The following is an 18,254-nucleotide window of genomic DNA, read 5'->3' as shown; positions in this document are numbered from 1 at the left end:
ACTCTATGTCAGTATTCAACAGCTAATATCTTTAAGGTTACACTCATCACAGTATATCCATAATAAGTCTATCTATTTGAATAATATATGATAATTATAAAATAACCTAATCAAGTTGTTAACTAAAAAGATTAAAGTAAAAGTCAGGTCAAGATCTTAAACTGCACTTTATGTCCTCATAACCTCAGCACCAAACTAAAGAGGGGAATAAAACAGTGAGAAAATTTGATCTTGATCCTCTATGAGACAGTATGAAGTAAAGTGGAGGAAGAAGAGTGGTGGAAGAAGAGTCAGCACAGAAGAGAAGACAGCGAGGAGGGTGAGGGTGGAGTGGGTGGGGGGAGTTAATGCACAAAACACACTGCATCAAACCAAAGCACTGCTCCGAGCAGGATGCGTCAGCAGTCCATTCATGTTCCTCTATTTCCCACTAAAGGACAAAACGAAGAGTGAGAGAACAAGAGAAAATGAAGTGAAAGAAAAAATAAAGAGCAGTGTATGTAAAGAGAGCGCAAGCGAGAGAGTGAGCGAAACCATGTCCCATCTGCTTGTCTTTGCCACTAAAGCAATGCTGGAAAGCTTTGCCAGACTCGATGGAATGCCAGGGTTACACTGGTGAGGAGAGGGTTAAAATCTGGTTGCTGTGGCGATACCACTGTCCTTTTGCTTGGACAGCCTGTCTGTTCCCCTAACCCACACAAAACGTTAAAAAAGAGACTGAGCAATAAAAACAACAACAACAACAAAAAGAAGAAGAATAGAGGACAGCAGGAGCAAACTGGTTTTTGAAGAGGTAGATCTCTAAAAAGGTCTGAGTGCTTTGAGCTCACCCAACTACCTCAGGACACTGCAGAGAGAGCAGGAGGGAGGCAGAGAGCGAGAGAGAGAGAGAGGGAGGGAGAGAGGGAGAGTATGAGAGTGAGAGAGAGAGAGAGAGAGCGAGAGAGCGAGATCCAAGCAGGCACATGCTCTCTCTTTTGCTGCTACAACGGATCCTTTCCACATCGACGCTACTGTTAACGTCACGCCTGTAAGCCGCGCGCTCGCCCAGCACTTGCTTTCCCTGTCTTGTTCCTCTCCCCAGCTGAACACTGCATTAAAGAGGGGGTGCTGATCACCACGAGGAGAGGAGGAAAAAAACTGAAAAAGGAGGAAGAAAAAGAAACAAGCCAGAGAGGAAAGAGAAACTGCGCACCACCCCTCCTCCTTTAACCCACCTTGATCAACCCAGCTACAACACCCCCACTCCTCCCAGCACCCCCTTCCATCCCCCACCCCACTGCCCCCTCTGAAGAAATTGACGGATTATTGGGAAGTGCATGGGAGGCAGGCTGCAGCTGCTGCTGTGTGTGCTCGCTACTGCTGCTGTGTGCTTCGCAGGGATGGTGTGTGCGCGTTTGCATTTGCTGCTGTTGCCACCACAGCTGTCGAGGCTGGAGCGTGTGGTTAGTTAAGAGGAGGAAGAAGCTAAAGAAGGCACTGTGTGTATGTTGCCTAGCCTTTTAAACCCCTGCTGAGCACTCCTGGAGAAGAAAAAAAGAAAAAACAAACGGACACGACGCCACATTGAAAGGGAGAGCAAAGGGAAAAGAGCGAGGGAAGGAGAAGGGCTTTCAGACTCACCAACCGACCAACTGATTGACCACTAAAAAGTGAACAGAGGAATAAAGAGAGAAAGCGGTCTGTTTTTTTGTGGACTTGTCAACCTCCTCTAACCACCACAAACAAAAGACAAAGAACACTGGAAAAGACTGTGGGATTTTTATTCAACCTTCTTCAATCCCACCCCCACCTACCTCCCTCTTTTTGTGTTTTCTGCCTGGGCTTTCAGTGCACAAAAAAATTCATGTGTGTTTGTATGGTTGCCTACGCTATGGAGAACTGGGTAAGGTGTCTAGGTGGGGGATCAACTGTCGGATTCCAAGGACAAGCAAGAGAAGAGGAGCCGACAGCAACAAGAGAGCGAGGGAGCACTACTGTTTTGGGAGCCTGACTGGATTCCTATCTACATTTTTTTGCTGTATTCTAACTAAGACGGAAAGGGAAAAAACACTCACAAAAGGCCTTCAAATCTTTCTCTTTGGATGTGTGGATTTACAAAAGGGCTCATCTTGGTTAAGCTCTTTGGCATTGATACCCGTTTTAAAAGAGCAAATATAAAAAGGCATTCTTTGCTGCTCTTGGATATACATACATCTGATCTGAATACCACAGCTCTTTCTGATTGCAAAAAGGAAGGAAGCTATATATCTCAGTTCAAGGACCTGTAATAATAACTTGAGGTAGGTGTCTAGTGTTTCAACCCCTCTTTGCAACAATCTGTAACACCCTACCCTCCCTTCTGTCTTGTAATGCAGTTTTTAGTTGCTTGAATTAACATCATGTCCCTCACATACACATATTTTAGAAAAGCCAGCCCTCTATACCCTCCCCTGTCCTTGTGCCCCAGAGCACAGTTCATGTAAATGAAAGTACTGCTTAACTGAGAATAGGTCAAGTTTTCTTGCCCCGAGCAAGTACCTCAAATCCATGTTTTCCCCTTGTCCTATTCAGTTCCCGTAACCTCTTCACACCAGACCCCTAACACTACCACCAACAAACCAGCTACTTTCCCTGTCCCCAAAGCACCCAAACACCCCCATCCTCCCCCCCAGATGATGCTGAATTATGAACGTGCCACATCATGAGTCTCCTGGGGCGGGTAGCTGTGCATCGTGCCAGGAAAGCCGCCCTGCTCTGTGTACTCTTCCTGATGGCGCGAGCGTGGAGCAGCGCCTCCCTGGCCTTGGCGGGGGCGGCGGTGTCTCAAGGACCCCAGGGCTGTCCACCGCAGTGTTCCTGCAGTAATCAGCAGGGGAAGGTGGTGTGCACCCGACGTGGCCTCACCCGTGTGCCCCCCGGCATTCCTGCCAACACGCGACATCTCAATCTAATGGAAAACGCCATTGAGGCGGTGCAGGCTGACTCTTTCCGCCACCTGCACCACCTTGAGGTGCTCCAGCTTGGGCGAAATGCCATACGACAGATTGAGGTGGGCGCGTTTAATGGACTCACCAGCCTCAACACACTTGAGCTGTTTGATAACCGCTTGACAGTGGTGCCCAGTGGGGCCTTTGAGTACCTTTCCAAACTAAGAGAACTGTGGCTGAGGAACAACCCAATTGAGAGTATCCCTTCCTATGCCTTCAACCGGGTTCCCTCTCTCATGCGACTGGACCTCGGAGAATTAAGAAAATTGGAGTACATTTCAGAAGGAGCTTTTGAGGGCCTGCAAAATCTCAAGTACCTCAACCTGGGCATGTGCAATGTAAGAGGTGATATGCCAAACCTGAGTCCCCTTAAGGGCCTGGAAGAGTTGGAGATTTCTGAAAATCACTTCCCAGAGATAAAGCCAGGCTCCTTCAAAGGCCTGCGTTCACTGAAAAAGCTATGGGTGATGAACTCACAAATCACAGTGATAGAGCGCAACGCTTTTGATGACTTAACTTCACTGGTGGAGCTTAATCTCGCCCACAATAATCTGAGCGCTGTGCCACACGACCTGTTCTCCCCGCTCAGGTACCTAGTGGAGCTCCATCTCCACCATAACCCTTGGAACTGTGGCTGTGAGGCTGTATGGTTAGCACGCTGGCTTAGAGAGTACATCCCTACTAACTCAACTTGCTGTGGACGTTGTCATTCACCTGCCAGCATGCGAGGTCGGCAGTTGGTTGAGGTGGACCGAGGCGAGGGTGCTGCCGTTCAGTGTTCTGCCCCATTCATTGCTGACGCACCACGGGACTTTAACATCTCAGCAGGGCGAGTAGCTGAGCTTCGTTGCCGCACAGCCCCAATGTCTTCAGTGCGCTGGCTCCTACCCAATGGGACTATCCTGACACATGCCTCTAGTCACCCAAGAATATCAGTGCTCAATGATGGTACCCTTAATTTCTCAAATGTACTGGCAGCAGACACGGGCACCTACACTTGCATGGTGTCCAATGCAGCTGGGAATTCAAATGCCTCGGCCTACCTCAATGTGAGTGCAGCTGAGCTCAATACATCCAACTTGAGTTACTTCACCACAGTGACTGTGGAGGTCTTGGGGCCAACCACTGAGATGCCCAAACCTAAAACCACCACAACCACAGCTGCTGCTGCAGGAGCCGGGGTAGCAGGAGGAGGAGTAGGCATAGGAACAACAACTACAACTGCCTCTCCTTCAGACTTTCAGCCAGTCTTCATCTCCACACCAACTGTGCTACTGCAAAGCACAGACAGCCCGCCAGGTGCAGCTAAGCCATCTGTGGTGCCAGGACTTCAAGGTGCCACTGGAAAGCCAGGCAAGTCTGGCCCTAGCCTGGATGAAGTGATGAAGACCACCAAGATCATAATAGGCTGCTTTGTGGCAGTTACACTGTTGGCTGCTGTCATGCTCATCGCCTTCTACAAACTGAGAAAGCGGCACCAGCAGAGGAGCACAGTGGCAGCTGCCCGCACTGTGGAGATTATTCAGGTGGATGAGGAGGACCTTCCACCACCAGCGTCTGCAGCTCAAGAGACAGCTCTCACATTGCCTGAAATCCGGGACCATAACAGCATACACAAACTGGACTTTATCAGCCACAAGACTGATTACAGCTTTCACAAACCCAAGGTCGAATATAAGCCCCAGCCTGATTTCACCCTTCACAAGCCCAAGGCGGAGTATACAACTTATAAGCCAAATATGGACTTCAGTAGCCACAAATCCACCCCAGATTACAGCACTCACAAATCTACACCAGATTTTAGCCTTCATAGACCAAAGCTTGACTACAGCCCATTTAGACAGGACTACAGTACTCACAAACCTAAAATAGATTACAGTCCATTCAAACCAGACTTTGGCACTCACCCTAAAGCTAAAACGGACTACAGCCCATTTAAGCCAGATTATGGCACCCATCCTAGACAGAAATCTGACTTCAGTCCATTCAAGCGAGATTACAACACCCAACCAAAACCTAAACATGACTACAGTCCATTAAAATCAGACTACAACACACAGCCTAAACCAAAGGCTGAATACAGTCCATTCAAGCCTGACTTTGGCACTCATCCAAGACCTAAACCTGATTACAGCCCATTTAAGCCTGATTACAACACTCAGCCTAAGCCCAAAACAGACTACAATGCCCCGAGATCTATAACTGACATTACCTACAAACCCAAGGACCCTTATGCTCCTCATAAGACTGCAACTGATTACAGCGCCTTCAAGACTGACTTCAGCCCCCACAAAGCGGATTACAGCGCCTTCAAGTCTGACTTTAGTCCACACACTCAGAGACCTAAACTCGATTACAGTCCACACAAAGTGGACTACAGCCCCCATAAGATGGAATACAGCACTCTAAAGCCCAAATATAACACCTATAAACCAAGTGGGCATGGGGCTAAATGGACAGACAACAATGTTGGAAATTCTTTGCCTCGAACCTTGCCCAGCACCATCACAGCAATGGCGGAGCCCTTCATCATAAAAACTCACAACAAGGAGAAGGTACAGGAAACCCAGATTTAAAAGGCCCCCCAAAAGGCTCCCGTTCCTTTCCTTAGGTCCCTAGCTCCCATCCAACCCTGTTCCACACTCCCTTTCTTCCTTTCCTCATTAAATCATGCAATAGAATGCACAATGAAAAAAGGACAGGAAATACTTTTTTTGTACAGCGTGCAAACTTAAAGACTGATGCTTTCTTGTTGTACATGCTTATAAATAAATATATATATGGACAAATTGAAACTACCATGGGCTGGTGATAGAGAAACATATATTAAAAAGAAATTGAAACTATTTTCTAACTTGTAACTTCTATTTAAAACAATGAATTGTTTAAGATGCTGTCTTGACTTTGACAAATGAGGGTAGTCTTGTTTTAAAAAGGGGCATTCTGTGTGATTTTTACACCATGCTACAAAGAATGCAGTGATAAGAAAATATTTATATAGTGAAGACTTTCTTTAACAAAAACCGAAAAAAGGTCAGTGTTGATCTTTACAGGTTTATCTTGTAAAAGCACCAAGAATTTGTACTGTGCCAAATGTTATAAATGCAATAAAAAGGATTTTTGGAAGAAAAAAAAGGAAGTATTAGAGAGAGATGTTTTTTCCCCCCCATTCTTTTTCTGCTTTAGACACTGCAGTAAGACGCTGCAGCTATACTTTAACCCTACGTGTGCTGAGTGACTCAGGCTGAATGATTCACAGTGCAGATGTGAATGGTGCTTTCTTTAAATCTCTCCACACCTCTTATTACTTTATTATTTACTTGTAATAGAAGAGCTTGTTCAGTTTTTATTTTATACCACAAGTAAAGTATGCTTCAAAAGGTGGCTGATCAAAATAATGTAATTAGTTCTCTTAAGTTCACTTGTTTTTTATTACATTAAGATTTAAAACATTTAGTGTTGTGCCAATAGAAAACTAGAGCAATGCCATCATAAAATTTAATGTTAATTGAAATGTTTACTATATGATGCTTTTCAGCGTTTCATTGAAGATGATTGTGTTACCTAGCTCATTTTCGACATTTCAAACTGTTTTTTATTAATCAATATCTAATGAGTGAAAAGGGTGATAAATTAAGGTGAAAAACTGTTTGGGTGTTAAGGCTGTTGTGCACTTTGCCAGAAAATATAGATTCTCATTTCACTTTTCATTAGATTCCCAGCTGTTGTGCCTTCATTAATCAGTATGGGAGCTTTTTTTATGGTGACAAACGCATGCAAGTCTCACTGTTAACTGGGCATTTTTCTTCCTTGACAATATCTCCCCTATCAATCATAATATTGCATTACAGTTTTCACCCTAACAATGAAAGATAACACAAAATACACTATGATTCATAGGCTTAAATTGGACAGGTAAGCCAGGTTGTTTTTGGAAACCACCATATGTGGTATACAAGACCAAGCAATGCTGCCATTTTTCTACTGTAAAACTCTGATTTAATGACTTATTTCTTAGACAAATATGGAGACAGTGCCTCATGCACATTGCTTTTTCCCCCTCATTAAAAAAAGAAAAGAGAAAGAAGGTGATATTAACTATCCTTTGAGGACATATCAGTGAATAAAAGAGGAACATATCTGGAGTGGTCAACATGCGCATAAGAGATGACAAAGACAGAAAAGAACTCCATGGGAGTGATTAAAAGCAAAGTGGACCTTAATCATCATGATCAGTGCAGACACTTCTTATTAACCTCTATAAAGTTGTACTATCTGGAGATACAAATGTAATCAGACGCACATTTCCTGACTTGTACAAGTAGGCAAAGCTTTGACCTTGTAGTGTAGTTGACGACACCGGTTTACATAATTGTAGCAAATAGAGTGCTGGTTAGGGACAGTACCTCCAAGGGCCAACAGCAGCAAGATTTGAGGTAGAGGATTAAAAACGAGGAGGATGACTGAAATGGAACGAAAGAGAGGGGCTGACATTGCCCAACACAAAAGGAGTGCAGCAGTCAGCTGAGACTGTGACGAGCTTAAACTCAGAGGCTGTCCAAAAATGAGAACGGTGTGCGTTTGTGTGCGAGGATGACAATCTGGCTTTAAGAAATTATGAAGTGACAAGAAAAAGGTAGAGAGGAGGTAGAATTGTTTTTCTGGATTGTGCTATGTTAAAGTACTGTATTTGTTGTCAATGTATAATTTAAGTGCTTCTCTTAAAGAGAGGGAGATACTTATTTTGGTGTAAAGACAGGGATGGAAAAGTGCAGAAAAAAATGCCATATCACAGAGAAAAACATCTGGCTTAGATAGACAGTAAAGGCCAAAGAGACAGATTAGGAGACAGTAATTTTTTAATGTACTTTTACACAGAAATACAATGAACAGCATTTGTAGCCTTAGATATACTGTAGGTGTGTTTACATACCTTGTGACAATTGGTCACAATTGTATCTATGTGTTGTACCATACTCTACCAAATGTATTAGGATAACAATTACCTGCTGGAATATACCTAACTGGTCACTTTGGCAAAATTTTTACATGCTCAAATCAACTACAACTCACACCACCCTCCAGATCTTGTAATATCTGTTGATGACTCAACATACTGTACGTTTTAAATGCAGTGCATTAAATGCAGGTGCAACAACGAGCTTTAAAGAAAACACTTTATCAGCTATGTTTCACATTTTGTGGGGCCTTAATCAAGATACCTAAAATAACATCTCCACAGTGCAGGAGAAGCAAATGGTGGAGAAGGGAATTGGGGAAGAATTAGGAAAAAGTAAGAGGGATGATTCATATAAACTTCACAATTAACATGAGCGTACATGAACGTGAGCAGTTGCATCAAGAGATCTAAGCACTGTATTAAGCATTAGGTTGTGTTATGGCATTCTATCATAATCTTTGCTGTACTGTATTGCTCTTCCTATACCTCAGTTTGGTATAGGAGGATGGGGTTTGTGCTACATCATATTGTTCAGTACCAAAGCATGTTACCCTATTTGGTCTGCTGTACTGTTCTATAAAAGGAACTGTCATACTAGTCACTCAACATGGCTACAGGGTCATCAATCTGCCAATCAGAAAGACCGCCATTAAAGGGCTTGTCTCCATGAGAAACGCTCCTTTCCTGCACCTCTTCCTCCTGCAGGTCATGTGTTTTTCTGTGTGTGTGTGTGTGTGTGTGTGTGTGTGTGTGTGTGTGTGTGTGTGTGTGTGTGTGTGTGTGTGTGTGTGTGTGCGTGTGTGTGTGTGTGTGCACTTCATTAGCAATCATGAAGCCATTTGAAAGAGGAGGCAAGGCAAGATGCATCTACCCACAGTGCCTGAGGTGGGAGGTAAAGAAATGGATGGGGGATTGAAGTTGAGAGAGAAGGACACTAAGTGGTATAGAAAATGAAATGTAGGAAATAAAATATAAGTGGAAAGGAAAGTATAATTGTCAAAAGTCATTAGGGAACAAGCAAAATTGAAAGAAATTTGTATTAAAAATGTTAGAACAGAAAGAGGATCTAAGAGGTAAAGAACAGACATGGAAAAACACGACTTAAATAAGAAGGAAAAATGCAAAAGCAAAAGAATAAAAAGTACAAGATATGAAAAGTGATTGAAATAAAACAAAAATGAGAAAATAAAAAGGTAGAGATAACAAAAAAGGGTAAGCAAAGCAGTAAAAGGGGGAGTAAGAGAGAGCAAAAGCGCTGGGAAAGGAGTAAGCAGAGAGAATGTGATGCAAGAGTGCCAGCTACAGATGGAATAGGGGATATATAGTCTGGCCATCATGGCTCCGGCATGACTGGTGAATGGCCTGGACTAAACCACAAGGAGTGTGGTGGTGGGGTGGCTAGAGCATGATGTTACCACAGCAGGCTATTGCAGATAGGAAATGCTGATACCAGTAATGGACTGGATGACCGGGTGTACTTAGGTAAGGGAAAGACTGGTGGATATGAAGGCAGAAAGGATCGAGAGGTCAGTGTAAATTAAACTATAGGGAGAGTAACTGCCACAGTGCAACCATGTGCATACATACCGTATGTGATTTCATTGTCATCAGATGGGCGCTGAATTTAACAGCTCTTTAACCATAAGCAACGGTAAACAATAGCTTCCCATGTAATGTAAAAGTACGTTTGCAGGATCTTTTGAAGCAATTTCTAAATAAGATTTTTATTCTTATTGTGAATTACTATGCAGAGGTTCAAAAGATGGCAGTAAGAAAATGATACTCTATTACATCTCAATTCCATCAGTCACTTATCAATCAAAGCCACACAACCAATATTGTCAGCACAGCAATAACTTCTACCTCAGTTCAATAGACTATGTTCTAAAACATACCAAACAAAATTGTTTATGCTGGATTTGTAATGATTAATTTGCAAATAATCATTTTCATTGAGACTATATCGTTATCACTATAATTAATACATATATAATACAACCACCCTAAATAAAGTCCTGTGCAACATCACTAAAATACTTACATTTTAAGATAAGATGTATTGTATTTTATATATAATTAAAATTTCTGCATGGACTCCTAACAATACAAACAAGGTTATCAAAAAACCTATGAAGACTACAGGTTCAGTGGCATTCCTCAAAAACAAAAAAGCCACAATTCTCCATTTACAAACCCTTGTATTGAAAAACAGATGGGCACAAATGGAGTTTATTTGTGGGAAATGGTGTTGCAGTGACTGATCAGACAATATAAAGAACATTGCATAGTCCATCTCTGTGGACTATGACAGTAGCATTATTGTATGAGTTTAACATCTCATCTCAATTGCTTTATTTTCATGCATTTGTATTATTATTATTTTATTATATGACTGTAGTCACTATCAATTACACAAACTTCCTTAAATCCACCTCCCTAGTTTATCTAAGGTATGTGTGTTACACAGTGCAAGTGCTATGATTTTTATATGATAACTAGCCAGTGTGCTAGTGGAGCAGTGAGGAGGCTATTCTAAGCAGGCCTGGAAGCATGCTGCCTGATGAGTCAACATGAGTCAGGGCCACAGAGCAGTTTGGTCCTAATGTCAAGCAGAGGGACTTGGGGTGGGGTGGGGTGCAGAGTTAAAGGTGAAGACTGCACACCATCTATGCAGAGAACAAGTTCCTGCATATTATGCCAAAAGAGAAATTGAGTTGATTTACAACAGAGGAAAAACTTACTCATCCTGTCGTTAATGTTTTGCTTCATCAGGGTAACTTTACTTCTGATCAGACTATTCACTAATGATTAAATGTCATATTATGTAGAATATATTCTACATATGGTGTACTATATGTGTTCTTTCACTTTGAAACATCAACATTGCAAAAAGGTTAGATTGACGAGATGAAGTTGCTGGTGGACTAGAAAAATCAGTAAAGGCAAGTCAATGTTTGCCTTTGACCGTGTGAAAACTGATGCAAACAGCCCCATTCAGTGACCAGATGGTAGTAGGATTTGTTGTTACCAAGGTCACCAGAGGCAGAAGAGATTTTTTCCATCACAGTATACTGTGATGACAGTGTCATCAAGGCTATAGTGTTGAATGGTGTATGCCAACAGATTTCATTGGACATTTACTGTGGTCAAATTCACACATTCAGCTGCTAAAACTAACGTTGAATGGCAGGTGGGTTGTATGAGCTATTTCTGCCATGTGGAGGACCACTTAAGTGTGTTACTCTGTGTGACAGAGTTTATTGCCCTTTTGCTAGGTGAAAAATATCCCTGTGTTGTTTTTAGCCTGCGATGAAACCTTACTTTTATGATCACGTCCAATAGTTGAGGCCGAGATGTGTGTGCGTGTGTTTGAGTAGTAAATTATGTCCACTGAGAGCAGTAAAAGGTGGGACTGAGACATGTAAGGAAGAGGTGTGTTGAGATTTTTGTGTGTACACAGAAACAAAAACATATAAAACCATGCACATACACAGATCAAGAAAGGGAAACCAATTACCAATAATTTAACTGCTTTTGTTGAGATTTACAGTGTGAACAGCCACAGCATTAGGGAGATACTGTGCTGAGGTCTAGCTCTTTACTCACTCATGAACACAGACACACACATTAAATGTAATATTTTCAACTATGCTGACTACTGAAAAACACTGTATATGTTCTTCTGAAAATATCAGTGTGTGTTGCCGTCATCTAGTATTTTTCTGCCTCTTATATGGAAGCCTGAAGAGGTTATTGCAGCTGTAGCCAGGTTTACTATGCACTATTGTAAATAGGAAAATAATATTGAGTTAGGAAAAAAGAAAAAAAAACAGTTAACAAATTAAAAGAATGCATTACCTTTTCAAATTTGGCTGTGCTTCAAGTAATTTGTTCTATTCAGATAAAATTTATGGTTCTCATGTCAAGACTTCCCTGCTATATCTGGGTTTGAGGTTATTCTCCAGACCAATTTTGTAGTTTCCATAGCAGTACTGCATTTTCCCATGTAACTGCAGATTACATTAAAGACTAGACAAGCCCATACACAGGGTACTGATAAGACATTTGATTTCATGCTGCACGTACAGACTAGAAGAAAAAAGAGCACAAGGAAAAAGTGCCTTGCAAGGCAGGACACAGTTGGTCCTTAAAAGAAGCAGGGTAGGTTTGGGGTTAGAGAGCATTTGGGGATTTTTGAGGGTCAGGAGCGAGTGTATAAAACGACCACAAGACATTAAAATAAGGAGAAAAACAGACAAGAGTAAGAAAATGGACTGAGGTATGACACATTAACTATGACACCCTGATTTACTATGTCAGAGGACAGCAGTGCTAGATGGAGAAGATGGAAAGAAGTTGGCAAGGAGAGCAAAGTGAAAAAGATAGAGACAAAGGGCAGAGATAAGAAACAAAAAACAATGAAGATGGAAAAGAAAAGGAGAATTGTAAAGCTGATTGCAATAGATAAGGAGCTCTTGTCTTAGATCAGCATTTGTTCTGTCCTTTTGTACTATCTTGCATTTACATTGACAGAGACTTTAAGATGACAAGCAGTGGGCTAATGTCAAAGACCTGCTGAGAAAACATGCACGCTAAGCACAGAATAGCACATGAAAGCAACATCAAGATGAAAGCACTGACAAGCTGTGTAAAGCATCCACGGGTTGGAACACAGTTTTCATGTGATGGCAAAATTATTCAGCCTCTGCAGCAAACTGCTGTGTGTGTTTAAATGTGTGTGTGCAGTTGGGTCAGCACAGATCTAAAGATGCAAAACAAATCGATAGCAAATCTCTGTTTGCAGTGGACAAGTTATGCCTCACTGCACTGACGTTTTTTTTTACCCCAGTTGAGTTTTTATTAATTTGCTGGGAGTATTTGGAAAATTTTCTGTTTAATTGCAAACTAAATTAAACTATTGCATGTGTATAAAAAGCATTGTTTGCATAGTAAGGTTGTGCCAGTCTAATTGTGCCACCTTTGCATAAAAACTGATCAAAGCATAAAATACTTAAATCTACTAGTTGCTTATTAATGTCAGATGTGACAACACAAGAGGTTGGTATGATCTGGTTAGAGCTGCACTGGGAGAAAGTAAAAAGTAAGCCCGGGGAATCAGAATAATCTGGATAGCCTGACAAATCCATGTAATTAGGAAGGACCTGGTACTCTGCAACAAGAACTGCATATATTACATTTTCTAAAAAGAACAAAATAAATCAACCTTTTAGAGCCACGACAAATCTAGCTTTACTCTAAATCAGACTTTTTAAAACTGCAGGTTCATTGAATAATAATTATTTTCAGGCATATATAAAGCCTTTCAGAGTGAGTAACTTTTTTTTTTTTAACAAGAGGTGAATCAGAAGCGATGTGTGGCCCCAAGCTGAGCGCGACCTCGTCAGCCTGGCTGATTTTAGAGTACCTGCCCAATGGGGGAGCCAATAATTAGACAGCTAGTTATACCGCTCTTTTCCCCTCACCACTCGCTTGTCCCACACTCCACTAATTAAACATGACCGGGCACAAATATAAATACATATATGTGCATGTAGACTTGTGTTTGTCCATGAAACCAAGTTTAGAGCTAGTTAAGGATGTACTCAGAGTGTAAACAACAGGGACCTGCGGCACAAGATGGAAAAGGTATGATACAATCAGGTGATATCATGCAATGATTATACAGTATGAGAAGCAGAAGACGTATAGAGTTACTCCTCTAATGGCAGTTTAATGATATGAAAATCAGGGTGGAAGAGATGGCTTAGCTTATAGAAATGAGTAAACAGAGGGGAGTACAGCAGTAGAGGCAAAACATCACAAGATGAGAATATATGGAGGGGAGGGGAGAGGAGAGGACAGGACAGGACAAATAGGAGGCTCTGGGTAGAAGACACTTGGCAAGTGTTCCCCCTCCCACCCTGTTGGCAGCAGAGGCACAAACTGTTTGCTCACAGCAGTACATGCATCTATTAGTATTGTTCCAAGAGATAACTCTGTGTGTGTGTGCGCGTGAGAGAGTGAGTGAGAGACTGTGTATGCATGTGTAGTTGCATGTGTGGTTGTACATGTGTGTTTGAGTGTCAATTCACAGCCCAAAGAAAGTAACAAGTACAATGAGGTGGCAGACAAATAGTATGGACCAGCAATTTTTAATTTATAGGGAAGCATGCATGTCTATCAGTGGGTGTGTCGCACTATTGTACTAAATGTCAGCTATAGAAAAAGTAGAAGCCATGGCGCAAACAACAGCACTACATCCCTTGACAACTACAGCTTCTATGAGTTTTTGCAATAGAAGACAGACTTTTTAAATACCTGTAGCTGTTGAATGCCAACAAGAAATGTGAGAGATGGTTTATTGTACAGCAACAAATATCCATTTAGCTATGAGTGGGAAGGAGACACTTCAGCTCTTTAGAAAAAGTAATGAATAAAAAAACATCTGTGTGAAAACACACAGAGCAAAAACCTAGCAGAACAGACGCTAACCTGTGAAACGTAAGACTTTGTCATGGTGGCTTTTTTACCCACTAGCAATTACATTAAAGGTATTACCTTATGAACCGACTACAGATAGAAAAGCATCTGTGATAAAGGAAACTACTGTAGTTCTCATAAGAACTGATCACCTTGCAGATCAGCCTGACTGCACAAACTTTTATAGAAGCAAACACTCTCACTTTAAGAGAGATTCAGCTGGCAATGAAAGCATTTTAAGAAACTGCAGTGCCCCGGCCAGCCTTTCTTGGAACTTCCCCTGCATACACCCCAGCACATTCAGAGGGAGATTCAGCCAGCAAAGGGGTTTAAAGAAACTACATTTCTATAGCTGGCCTCAATTGAAGCCATACACGTATACACAGCTTCCTGCCTGTCGCCCACTTCTGCCATTAGCTTTATCTCTATGAATTAAAAGCTGAGAGCCCAATTCCCGTTGGTTTTTGAAAAGCTTTTGCCAGGCTTGTTCTTCCCTTTATGCCCCAGACTCTCCTCTGGGAAAACACAGAAAAAGAAGGAGAGGGAGAGCAGGGGAAAGAGATGCTGATCGCTGACACAGCCGCTGAGATAGCCTCCCTCATGTTGGTAAGGGATATAAAGACACAGAATGAAAGACGAGGTAGATGGAAGGAGATGCTGAGTGGGGATAAGGGTACAGGCGTGAGGACGTTATGCTAGGGTAAGCTGGAGAGGGATTACCGCTTCAAATCTCTTCTCTTCTCTGCCTTTATATGGTGCTTATTTATTCAGATCTAGGAGGGTATATTCTGTCACACACCAGGTATATATACACAAACGCATATACATATGAGAGTCTTGTGAAAGCAGATGTAAAGATGACAGGAAGAAGAAATGGACAAGACAAGAGGAAATGGGAGGTCTAGGTAAGTGTGCCCTCTACACAGCAGGGGCCAGATGTTGACAGTTCAATAAGCGAGCAAGTGACAACGAACTGACATGAAAAATGGAGACACATACGGAATATGAGAGGGGAAACGAACAGGTGAAGACGGTGTGTGGGTACTGGTCTGCGTCAACCATATGTAAATTCTGCTATCTTCATAGAAAGAGAGTTGAGACGGGGTGTCAGAGGAAAGGTGCAGAGTCTGGCTGGCTCTTTTTATCGTGACAGCTGACTTTGGTGTGTATGTGAAGCGTGTGTGGTGTGTGTAGTGCATGCCCTATAGTGTGTGTGCGTGTGTTGCAACCCTACAGCTAAGACAACATTGATGTGTAGCAACTGCTGTGTTGTCAAGGGAACCATTAGCACGACTGAAAGGCTGGTATCTGCTCTGCGCTTGTCCGTACACACAGACACCCTTTTGCATGGATGCTGGTGATTACTAAGAATCTAATTCCCCCGGAAAAATTCAACATATAGAGCTGAGGTTATAAGATGCTACAAGTAGAGCTACTATTGTGGTCAGTGCAAACCAATGGATCTATTTGATGTATGCATAGTGGAGTCATGTCAATATACTGTTGTGACACAGTTATCAACAGAATAGGATCAATCTAATCATCAATAAAGTATAAAGGCCTGAAGCCATTTTCTCAGAGGGGCTCATCAGTGAGTCTACTAACACATGGTGAAGGACAGACTGTAATGTTTCTAGTACTATGAAATATCTAGGTCACATTGCAAGAGTAGATATTAAAATTCTAGCATTAATATATACTATATAAACTAATAAATCTATATCTATCTATGTATATCTATATATCTATATCTCTTACCCATTCAGACTTAACTCTGATGCCAACTGCACAGCATTTTTATTGCAGTGTCAAAAAGTATTCAAGTTTAAATATACATCTAGTTGCCAGCAACTCATAAGATGGTGCAGCAGAGGGGATTTGTGTGTGTGAGGGTTTTCCTTGTGGGTTAGACTCATAAGGGGCAGATGGAAACAAGATAGCTAAAAATAATATGCACACAAAATCAAAATGAGAGTTAAAATCAGGGTAATAAAAGACAACCACTACAAAAAAAGGAGAACAAGAGTGTGTGTGAATCCTAACATTAAATTTAGTGAAGGACATGAAATGCCAGTCAAGTGAGAAGAAGGGGTGGGCAAGACGACAATAGTAGCAAATGAAGAAATAAGCAGTAAGAATAAAAGGAGCCTAATGAGGAAAATCAGCTGACCGGAGGAGGATAAGACTCGAATGATAAAAAACATTTTCTGACCTGCTGATAGAAAGATATAATTTAACCATTCAAATATCTTCTAGAATCAACTTTTCATCTGTTATTTTTTAAGATCAAAACTGAAGTTGAAACTTTCTGTAGCTGCTTTCTGAATCAAAGCATAATTTGTTGCCACATTGCCATCTAATTTCTAATTTGTAGAAATTAGTGAGCTAAATCTTCAACAGCCTCTTAAGTGTGGGAACTAAGAGGGGCATTTATGTAACATCCTTGTTAGTGATAAACAAAAAAAACAAACAAACAAGACCAACACTGATCTACCTGTCAGGCAACTATTGAGCTATTCCCGCAGACTGGCCTCTTTCAATAATGTGGTCAATATTTCACAGTAACTCCCACCTGTGAATTTAGCATTAATTGTTTATCTTTCCTTTTTTTCCCCGTAAGCCCTCTGGCTCCATTTGTCATATTTAGCTGGTCTGTGTCGACTAAAGATGGAATAAAGTGAGAAATAGAAACTGAACTGTTCTTCATTAGAACAATACACTAGCAGAGAAAAAGAAAAATTAAAGCCAACAGAACAAAAGGCAAGAGCAGCCAAATAATAAGACAGGTAATGACGTGGCTATTGACACAGCTACTGGCTATCTGGCTGGCTGCCTCCAGTATTCTGAGACAGACCAAAATTCAATATGTAGTTTGGCCATTTTCCTTTTAAGTGAGAGGAACAGAGGAAAGGCAAACAAAGACGAGGCTGACACAACAGAATCCCTTTCTCCCTTTCCTGCTGCTTCAGTCACTTACAAAACACATTCGGTCTCTCATTCATTCTGGCCTCAGGCTCAATAATAATAATTTAAGAAATGTGATTGCCTAGGAATGTGAGCACACCCACTGATGGCCCTGTGTCCATTTTGCTCTCTAGAAGTGAGGTTTAATCTTAATATCTGGGTAAAAAGCAACTAAAATGTAGACCAATGTGAAAGTAAATTTGGAGTTCAAAACAAAGGTAAGTTCAAAGAACAAGGGAGAATTAAAGATTAGATGAATTCAGTGAGTTACATACTGTGAGACAGTACAGTGCAAGTGTACGGGAGCATTACTCTATTGCTCTCACTGATGTGGAAGGGTACTGCAGTGCCCTTCATGTAGAGGAAAAGGCTAAGAGGATTCAGCTGGTCCCCAAGCACAGTGTGTGCCTGTGTCTTCACTGTTTGTAGGGTATGCTTATCAGGGTGGATGGTGGAGTTGCAATTCCATCACTCTCTCACTCTCACACACACACACACACACACACAGATGTTAAGCACAAGGTCGCCCTCGTAAACAAAGTGGGGTGATAAAGCGGTGAGCAGGTTTCTCCCTTCCTCTCAACTCTCCATCTAGGCCGATCCATCTCTCCGTCATTGCAGTGGTGTGAATGCATTTATGTGGGTCACTCTGTCCACCTTCAGGCTATAATTCACAATTTTCAAAGAACAAAGTCGCCTCAACTGTGACACTGATACATATAAACTGGCTGAGCAGTACTTTATTTGCAAACTGCTGCAAAACCTAAAGATGAACAGTTCCTTTGACATCAATTAGTCACAGGCAATAGAGGTTATTGTGAGTATTTGAATTCATGGTCAGTATTCAACATAAATTGAATACATACACATTCAATTCATCC

General features: G+C 41.7%; 2 protein-coding genes across 2 annotated transcripts in view; one reads left to right on the top strand and one right to left on the bottom strand.

Annotated features, from left to right (window-relative positions):
- snd1 (staphylococcal nuclease and tudor domain containing 1) overlaps nucleotides 1–18,254 on the bottom strand; it is a 148,679-nt gene that overhangs the window by 75,149 nt on the left and 55,276 nt on the right. The window lies entirely within an intron of this gene.
- Nucleotides 1,018–6,090, top strand: lrrc4.1 (leucine rich repeat containing 4.1). The gene has a single exon (XM_026364379.1). The coding sequence runs from the start codon at nucleotides 2,684–2,686 to the stop codon at nucleotides 5,543–5,545; it is 2,862 nt and encodes a 953-aa protein (XP_026220164.1). The 5' UTR covers nucleotides 1,018–2,683; the 3' UTR covers nucleotides 5,546–6,090.

This window comes from Anabas testudineus, chromosome 23, assembly GCF_900324465.2.
Source record: "Anabas testudineus chromosome 23, fAnaTes1.2, whole genome shotgun sequence".
NCBI classification, from domain to species: domain Eukaryota; kingdom Metazoa; phylum Chordata; class Actinopteri; order Anabantiformes; family Anabantidae; genus Anabas; species Anabas testudineus.
Note: the sequence above shows the minus strand (reverse complement) of the source record. Positions and strands in the feature narration are given on the sequence as shown.